Genomic DNA, 9,403 nt, shown 5'->3' on the forward strand with positions numbered 1-9,403 from the left:
ATGTAGAAAGTGTTGATGGAGCCCTGTGCTCATATATCCAATGCACCTATATACCAAATTTCAGTTCATTTAGCCTTCATACAAGGCCATAGGAGCCATAAATATACATTTTTAGTCAAAAATGGCCAAAAACCCTAAAATAACTCATTTTAAAGTGATCTATGAAGAAAGTGTTAATGGTTTTCTGTGCTCATATGTCCAATGCACCTCTGTACCAAATTTCAGGTTATTAGCTTGTAATACCAGGGCACAGGGACCCAAAATATACATATTTTGTCTAAAAATGACCAAAAACCCTAAATATCATAAATTCTAAGGCCTCTATCAAAAAAGTGAAAAAAACGTCTGGGGGTATTTGCTATCTCTACCTCCATGCCAAATTTCAGCTCATTTGGCCAAAAAATGAAAAAGTAGAAGGGATTTGAAGATTTGACAGGAGAAGAGACAAAGGAAAAACTAGAAAGGCCGGTATTTGCTTAGGAGCAAATTCAGCTATTTTCACTCCGCTCTCCCCTTTATGCAAAAATGGACTTTTCCAAAATTGAACGTGAAAAATCCAATGTGAGTACTGTACGGTAATCAAACTTTTATTTCTTTATTACAACACGCACACAGCATGCTAATGTTTCACACATTAACAAAGCAAGCACCGTTTTACTTCAAGAAAAAAAAATAATGTCACAAACGGAAATTTTCTACAGATGCAACACGTTATGCGACCCTAAACGTTGGTATTACGTACCCACAGCAGACAATAGCGTGGTTATGATTAAAGTTTTCCTGCTTATTTACACAAGGCAAGGGCAATTACTGCACTTATTCAAGGTTGTCACAAGCATAACTAATCTTCATACAAGCAGACCTCTCCAAACAAACTGCACTACACTTTTAACTCTTTACCAAGATATGCTTATTAGCCGTTTTTAGCGAAGTGCAATTTAAAAAAAAATCCAATTGGATATCATGGCTGCACTGCAATTACATTATCATTACAAATACATATAAATGTATGCACATTGTATTCAGACAAAAAGGATCGCATTCTGTTTTTATACTAAGAGTTAATCAGCTAATACATTATATTGATGAACAAAGCTAATTAGCGACTGTATGTTTGCACGGAGTCTGTTTTGCATATCTAAATGTTTTGCATGCTTTTTGCAGCAATTGCAGTTATTATACGTCTGTTATAAACTTAACGTCCCATTTATTTTCCACATAAACTAATCAGTTTATGATTATCTAATTATTCTGATTAACTGTTTGTAGTACAGTGCATTACTAAATTACACAGCATATACCATGACGTGGTGTCTGAAAAGTCATAAAAACTTATTCATGTCTGTCATGAAATACAATGTTTGAACTCATGGTTGGTATAATAATATCTCTAATTGTCACTTAGTTTAATAGTTACAATATTGTCCCAAATAGCCTAATCATACATAAAGCTGGTGTTTCTGTCACAGTAACACTTCTTGTACGTGACTTTGCTATCCTCTCCTTGGTGTCTGTTGATGCCACCTTTGTAGCCAGTTGACTATTGTGTTCTCTGACAGGCCAGACTTTGTGGAATTAGTTGAGTTCGAGCACCCGACCAATAATGAATTTAGCACTGTCAAATTGACACCTTCTATCAAGGCACAACCCCACCTGTCTGCACAACAGTCCTGGTGGTGTATCCTCTTCCTCCAGTAGAAAATAGAATAGAATACAATAATTAGTATTTCCTCTGTGTAATTTCATGTACTGCCACCCAGAGTAAAAGGAAGATCCTTTTGTTTGTTGATTAGAAAAAAAGCCACACCTGATTACGTTCTTGTACAACCAACCTGAATGGACAATTCACAACATAGTGTAACGTTTGTACTAGTAGATTTGCCCTTGAAAATCTGTACTATCATATAACGTTACTATGGAAGAGAACTACTGTACACTTTTCACCGATAATTAGTAGAATCATATCATAATGTTTAATTAGTAGAATTGTAAGATATACTCTGTATTCTTTCTTTTTTCGTTGCAGTTTAAAGTTGGCCATACAAAATTGACTGTAATTTTTGTCGTGTCAATAAAGCTTGATGATACAATACTAGTACTGCCTCATCAGTCACTGCAAAGCGCAACAATATTCCATGCATGCGCTCCCACTTACCGCGGCATTCTGACGCTACGGTATCGCTTATCCAGACACTCTAAACGTGGGTAAATCAAACAAAAACTGCACAATAACGACGACAAGTTACCCAAATTTGTTACCGCGTTTGTGTATTGTTGCCAATTTTAAGATAAACAGTACAATTTTTCACTTACTTTTAACGGACTTCTTCCCGGCGACATATATGTACTCCCAGCCGCTAAGTTGAAAAACCCTTCCTCATTGGCTGTACCCGAGCTGACCAATCAGGTCATCGCTTCCGCTAAGTGTCGGGCGCATATTGGTTCCCTTCTAAATTCAATCAGCCACAATGCACAGCTGCAGGTAAACAGCTTACGTCACGCGCGGAAACGTCCATAACCATATATGGTGCAACGGACGCACGTGCAAACGTGACCATATATGGTTACACGCGCGAAACGCGAGCTCGGTGAAAATATGCGTAGATACCCCGCCAAATTGGCTTTTAAATGATTTTGAAGTGACGTTTGGCCAAAAATAATACCGGGGTCCTTTTAATAAGTATCTCACGCAGTATCATACCAACTTTCAAGTCATCTGGACGTAATACCTGGGCACGGGAGACATGAATATACAGCCGGGCCAGAAAATGACCTTAAAACATCCCTAAAATCATTGTAAAGGTATCTATAAAAAAATGAGAAAAACGGGTCTGGGTATTGGCCCACTGTACCCTTGTGCTAAATTTCAGGCCATTTGGTCCAGGAACGACGGAGAGGAATCACTTTAAAGGTCGCGACAGGAGAAAGAAAGAAAGAAAGAAAGAAAGAAAGAAAGAAGAAACCGTATGAAAACAATATTTTCACTCGAAGCGTACCTACGGTACGCGGAGTGAAAATAACAATATATTGCAATCCCATACTATGTATGGATTGCAATATAACATGCATTGGCATAATACCGGTAGGTTTACTGCAGTTTCTCAAGCGACATTAATTTGGCATATGATCAGCGCGTCTTTTTTCTTCAGTTAACTGTCGATATTAAAGCTTACCTTTGCCACTATTGTTGTCTATCTTCTTTTGTCTCTCTTGTCCTGCTGAAAACGAAATATCGCAATCGTAACACACCGCGGAAATGCACCAAGAACGGGCGCGTGCTCGGGAGGGGGTGGAATAATACCGGTAGGAAGAAACTCGGCACAATCATCTTGCCGTTATTTACCTTTATACATCCATTGTTGTTCCTGTCTTTCCTGTAAGTAAGTGCATGACATACAAAGATGTCTGAGGATACAAAACATCGCCGTAAAAGGGACGTACGTGGTGAAGAATTTCCAAAAACTATGGCCCTTTAAAACAGCAACGTCGTGCAAGTTTACTTCTCGCGTTCTACTATGTCTCAGTTCACATAATGCCAGCTACACTGTTCAGTGTAACGAATGTTAGTATTGTCAAAAATCGGGGAAATCTCTCAAGATCACAGGACAGCGTGCGCCCAAACCTTCGGAATCGATAAATAATAAGGTCAAAGTTAATTCAGTGGGTCCATGATGTCGCCGGGGTCACTACCAAACAGGACACAAGCTTCCTCGTCAGGACTGGCCCAGATACAGTGATCCCTAAGTTCGATCCAACTATGGAAGAAGCACAACTGTGCCATGCAAATAAATATATCATTGTTTATGTAACGTATCTCAGAAAATAGTTTTTTTATGACAGTTTGCTACAATGTTGATTTGCTCCACCCACACGACGACATTTTGGTATCGTCGTAAAGTTTCTTGTAACACTTTCCGCGAAGGGGTGCAAGGTTGGGTGACGTAATATTAAACTGCGGCTAAGTGGCAGTGTTTTTAAATAAGTAACATTGTCTGCAATAAAGTTTCTAATAACCGAAGTATATTTATATTACGTATGCTATCAAGATATTTCTATAACACTCTTCATTGAATTCCCCCCTTGTTGGAAAGTGGTATCGTCACTACCACAGCACATGTTGCAGCTCTGCATGTCTCCATTTAAGAACGGGGGGGGGGCGTTTACGACATAGCGTCGATGATATGAAGGCACGTCTAATTTCGGTTGTAACACATAATAAAATTCAATGGATACTGTTGTTATTGAAGAATTTTTTTATTATTTAACTAAGTTCTTGGAAAATAAATACGAAAAGTATAGCGTAGGAATTGCAATTGGCAATGGTATAGTCCAGCTACGTCTCCCGCCATTTCTATCGAGATCGTGACAGAAAACTTTGACATCAAACGTTACATTTCAACACAGCCAAGGACCTGACAGGATGGTAAGTATCTTTTCTGCTTATCACTTTAGAAGTTAAGCATTAAGAAAACCAAAGTTCCTTTAATTACTATCATCAAAATGTAACGCTGTTAGCTTAGGCTTTTCATAATAATTCGACAGTCTCCTCTTTCCTAAGAACGAGATACAAATATGACATGTACTCGGTATTGACGATCAAAATAGTATTCAACTTTATTCATTTTGGTTTACAGCATCTCACACTCCAGACGTACCATTATTCAGCTAATGCTACACAGCTGATCGAGTCAAGTAGTCCTGCGCTGAAGATGGAGATGTGGCACCGTCCTGGGGCTCCGTGCGCGGGAATCATGACCTATGCGAAGATGGGGGGCTCCTGGGTGCAAGTGGGATGGGTGCCCGAGAAGTTAAAGAAGGATGTCCTGGAGCTTTGCGGCGGGAAGCCTGACCGTCTGCGTGTCACCTTGAAGGAGGGCTACGTCAAGCGAGGTTACCCCGTTTTGAAGATGGAGGTGGAGTAGCGGAGTAGCGGAGCGGCAGCGGAGTAGCGGAGTAGCGGAGTAGTTATATCTGTTATTACATTCTTCATTAAAGATGCTAGTAATCTAACAAGCCACTTGTTGTCATGTTTCAATAGTAAAGGTAACACTTGGAACTGTCTCTAACGGAATATCGCAATTCACCTAAATTAGAATCGAATCGAATTAGATTGAATGCTCGAAATGTATCGCACAGATAGAGTCATTTCTTGCAATGAGCTAAACATAAGTAATTGTACGTCATGCATACATCTGGCTTTCAGTGCATGAACATCAAACAGAAATATTCTCATATGCATTCCCATCACCAAACGTGAATGAACGTACCTCCTAACCGAAGAGGTGACAGAACGCCAGCAGAACAAGTCTTGAATGGTCATACCATTTAACGCAATGACTCTTACATTATAGTCGTAATGTGCAAGGACGTCTGTCCACTGTATCTCTGTACCTTTTCTGGTGATAACGTAAGTCATAGTAAGTGTTGAAGGGGGTGTATGTATACATTATACATTATACACATCGACTTCACTTCGTAACAATGCACACGACGATTGCTCTCAAACTCGTTGAGACTGACGACAAGGCTGCAACTGTGGCACTACACGCCGGGTACCTCTGCGTTCAGTCATCTTCCTGAAAATGGACGCAAACCAGACGTTAGTTTCGTTGTAATACCGATGTAAGATAGCACTGGTAACGGAAAAGTATGAACTATGCAGCATAAAGTGATACACACCTAACGTCCTGTGCGGACTTCGAGCGGGGCTGACTTTTATTTCATGGGGATAAGGCGCTGGTTCGCGATTTTCAATGTTGGCTAGGTTCACTTTACGGGGAAACACACACGCACAAACAAATAAAAGCCAGTGCCGCTCGAAGTACGCGAAGGAGGCTAATACGCACCCAAGATTCCGTGGTAAAGTCAGTCATCCAGTACGGCACCAGTGCTTTACGACGTGGTCTGTTCTTGTTGCCACCATGCCCATCGTCTCCCGGCGTCTGAAGCCCACTGACACTGGCGACCGGAGCCTGGTGTCCACTGCAGTTCGAAGTCTGCTGTCCACTGCCGACTGGAGTCTCCTGTCCACTACAGGTCGGAGTCCGCTGTCCACTGCAGGTCGGAGTCCGCTGTCCACTGCAGGTCGGAGTTCGCTGTCCACTGCAGGTCGGAGTCTGCTGTCCGCTGCCAACTGGGGTCATGTCTGTGAGTCCACTCTCAACTCGGCCCTACGAGTTTAAACATGGCAGGTTTAATCCATCTAATATTAGAAACATGAGATTTTTTAAAGGGTTTTATACTTTCCTTATGTTGATCTTCTCTATAATCGATTAAGCAGCTTACTAGTAACATTACAAAATTATCAACGTTCTTTTCATATAAAAGGCAACTCTTCTGTTGTTACCTGTGAAGATGTTTTCTTCCCCGTACCCGCCTTCTTCTTCTTTTTCAGTGCCTCTTCTCTCCTTTTCTGTCTGATCTGCAATCTCTCTTGACGCTTGTTCTCCAGCTCTTCCATCTTCTTTTTCTGCTTCTCTTCTCTCAGTTTCTGTCTAATCTCCAACTTCTCTTTTCTCATGTTTGCCAACTCTTCCATTTTCTTCTTCTTCTTCTCCTCTCTCTCCTTTTTCTTCCTCAACTTCTCTTTGCGCTTTCGCTCTTCCTTCTCATCTGCCTCTCTTTTTAGGGTAGCGACATATTCTTCATCAAACACTAGGGCTTTCGGTTTGATGCGTCTTGCCCGTCGTGTGTGTGCCTCTGGTATGGGGGTCAGTAGGTCTGACACATATGGCGCTACTACCCCAGCCTGAACAAAAGGGTTCGCTGACCCCAAATCCAGTCTGGCCCCGCAGGCACGGCAAGTTGACCTACGAAGAGTGGAGTCGTTTGCTGCCCGACGTGTACTCTTGACTGGATTTCTGTTGGTCGACTGTGCCATTTCGTCGGCAAGCTCCAGCATTTCCAGTTCTTCTGGCAGCAGCTGTTTTTCTGCTGCCTCGTGACCGATCGCTTCTTCATCTTCTTTTGCCTGAGATGCTATCTCTGCAAGATCCAACATTTCCACTTCCTCCTGCAGAAGCTGTCTCTCTGCTTCGCAGCCGTCTTGTTGTTCTGTGTGTACTTCATTCAACACCAGCCACCTTTCGTTTACTGCATCTTCATCCACAGGATACACACCCGTCTTCCTGAAGCCGGTCTTGATCACCTCCATACTCAACGTTTTCTCTCGGACAATCTTATATATCTTTGAGAAAGACGACTTTGTTACAAAGTAGTTAGGCCTGACAAGTGTAACGTCGTTAACTACATCTTCATAGACGTCTTTCATCCTGTTGAATGGCCCGCCTTGTGCGTCCAGCGGTTGCAGGAAGTGGCTGCTGTGAGGTGGCAAGCCCATCAGGATTATGTCGTTTTTGATCGCAAAGTCTATCGCCTCAGTCGTCACGTGAGTGCTGTGTTGGTCCAGAAGCAATAGCACAGGTCGCTCTGGAGAAGAGAAGCGGTTAAAGCACTTATCGAGCCAAGAGAGGAAGATGTCTGCCTCGATAAAACCAGAGGGAGTTGTGGCGTACACGGCATTGTCCGGACCGTCAAGGCTATACGCGGTGCTCGGGTAGCTCTTAGAAAATATGATCATTGGTGGTAATGCTGTGCCGTTTGCGGCCACACACTCCATAGAGGTGATATGATCCCTCGTCCCCTTCCTCACGGACGTTGCTGGAGCATTCATTTTGGCAAACGAGACGACTTTCTTTCGTTGTGGGTCCAACTCAAATCCGGTTTCATCCGCGTTGTATACTCGATGCGGCTGCCCATCTAAGCCGTTCTTGGCCATGGTTTCAGACAGAAGGGTGAAGAAATCCTTCACGACTTCCCTGTCAATGGCGTCCCTTCTGCCTCTGTCTAGCGGGTCAGGCTTGCGGATGGTCAGGTCATGCCGCCCCTTGAACCCTTTCCACCACTTTTGAGAGAGTCCACTTTCTAGGCTTATCTTTGGCGCGGCGTCATTCTCCTCGCAATACCGCACATGAACGGCTTGAGCCAGGGCCAGGATGGTTTTCTTCGTGATGGGAAAGCCTCGTTCTGTCCGATACTTGATGTAGAAAACGAGGCTGTCCTCCTCTTCTTTCGAAAGACTTGGGGGTCTTCCAGGCGTTGCGTCCAGTGAGCTTATTCCCAATACCTTATCACTGATTGTCGTCTGAGGTATCCCGTACTTCCTTGAAGCACTGCTCTGTGTCAGATTGTTTTCAGTGATATCTTGTAGTACTTCTTCGATTTTTTCACGACTCCAGACTCTTCTCCCCTTTTTGGAACCTTCCATTATTCTGTAATCGTATCAAAATTTCCAAGCATAACTATTGAGGAAGGATACAATGCTCTTCCAACAAATGTCTAATCTGAACTACAGTAACTGTCCTTTCATCCCCAAAACGGGATAACCTTGGCACTGATTGGCTGTTTAACGTTATTTCTTTATTAAATGATTTGATTATACCACTGATTGAGCACACATTCGCAATCAATAATGTGCTTAGAGGACAAAATTGTATAGGATACAACACCAAGTCGCCTAACAAGCCCATTTGTCAAGCTTCCTCAACATTGTTGCGTCATTGTTGACAAGCACGGCCTAGCGGTCCACATAGAAATTGCAACAAAAATACTTAATATATCCGCTTATACCACATTCCTAGTATTTCCTTGTGTTCCTGGAAGCCTTTGGATAAAAGTTTGACGGAACTTTTACCTAAATTTCACCTACAACATTACAATATTTGACAAAAAATGACCAGCACAAACCTTTGTCGTCTGCTAGTACGAGGTCAAACGTCACCCCAAGAACCCTGGGTAATAAATATGGCGATGGTTCTTTCTGGACACCGCAGATGCGGTTGTTTATACAGCGGTTCTTGATGATAGATCACACTTTGACACAAGTTGCAGGTCAGCAAATGTAACTTTATTTTGCTGTTTTTTAAATTATCAAATTGACCTGGAGCCACGTAAGATCATTATCTGCAGATCCGATGAACAACGTGACGATGCGTTCTTCCCACGGCTCGCCGGCATGTCCCCATATGGGACCAAAAGATTTTGAACTCGTCGTCTTCGAATGCATCGTTATCGATGCTTTATAAATGATGTACTGGACACCTAGATGTCTGAAGTGTGCATACCTCAGAAATAACTATTGTTGCATGTGTAGATCTCTTTAAGTTCCAGTATTTTTAATCTACCGGTATAAGTCTTACTACCGGTATTATGCCAATGCATGTTAACTAGAAAGGCCGACATTTGCTTAGGAGCAAATACAGCATATTGCAATCCATCTTCATCCTTGAAAAAATCTCAAAATTCAACAATTTGAAGTAATGTTTGCTCAAAGGGAAAATGAAGTACTGTGGGCACTTGTCCTACACACCTTCATGCCGAATTTTAGGTCATTTGGTTTCAATAT

At 42.2% G+C, this 9,403-nt stretch overlaps 1 protein-coding gene across 2 annotated transcripts; it reads right to left on the reverse strand.

Moving 5' to 3' along the window:
- Positions 1–4,167: 4,167 nt before the first annotated feature.
- Positions 4,168–9,190, reverse strand: LOC118422501 (tigger transposable element-derived protein 2-like). 2 transcript variants are annotated; one of them, XM_035830122.1, is made up of 3 exons: positions 6,347–9,190; positions 5,847–6,170; positions 4,168–5,576 (listed from the first exon to the last, which is right to left on the reverse strand). In XM_035830122.1, the coding sequence occupies exons 1-3, from the start codon at positions 8,264–8,266 to the stop codon at positions 5,565–5,567; spliced, it is 2,256 nt and encodes a 751-aa protein (XP_035686015.1). In that variant the 5' UTR covers positions 8,267–9,190; the 3' UTR covers positions 4,168–5,564. The 2 variants fall into 2 exon arrangements, with proteins under 2 accessions (XP_035686015.1, XP_035686014.1); XM_035830121.1 differs by lacking the exon at positions 4,168–5,576 and having other exon boundaries at positions 5,675–6,170; positions 6,347–8,270; positions 8,746–9,190.
- Between the last annotated feature and the right edge of the window lie 213 nt (positions 9,191–9,403).

This window comes from Branchiostoma floridae, chromosome 9 (assembly GCF_000003815.2).
Source record: "Branchiostoma floridae strain S238N-H82 chromosome 9, Bfl_VNyyK, whole genome shotgun sequence".
In the NCBI taxonomy this organism is placed as follows: domain Eukaryota; kingdom Metazoa; phylum Chordata; class Leptocardii; order Amphioxiformes; family Branchiostomatidae; genus Branchiostoma; species Branchiostoma floridae.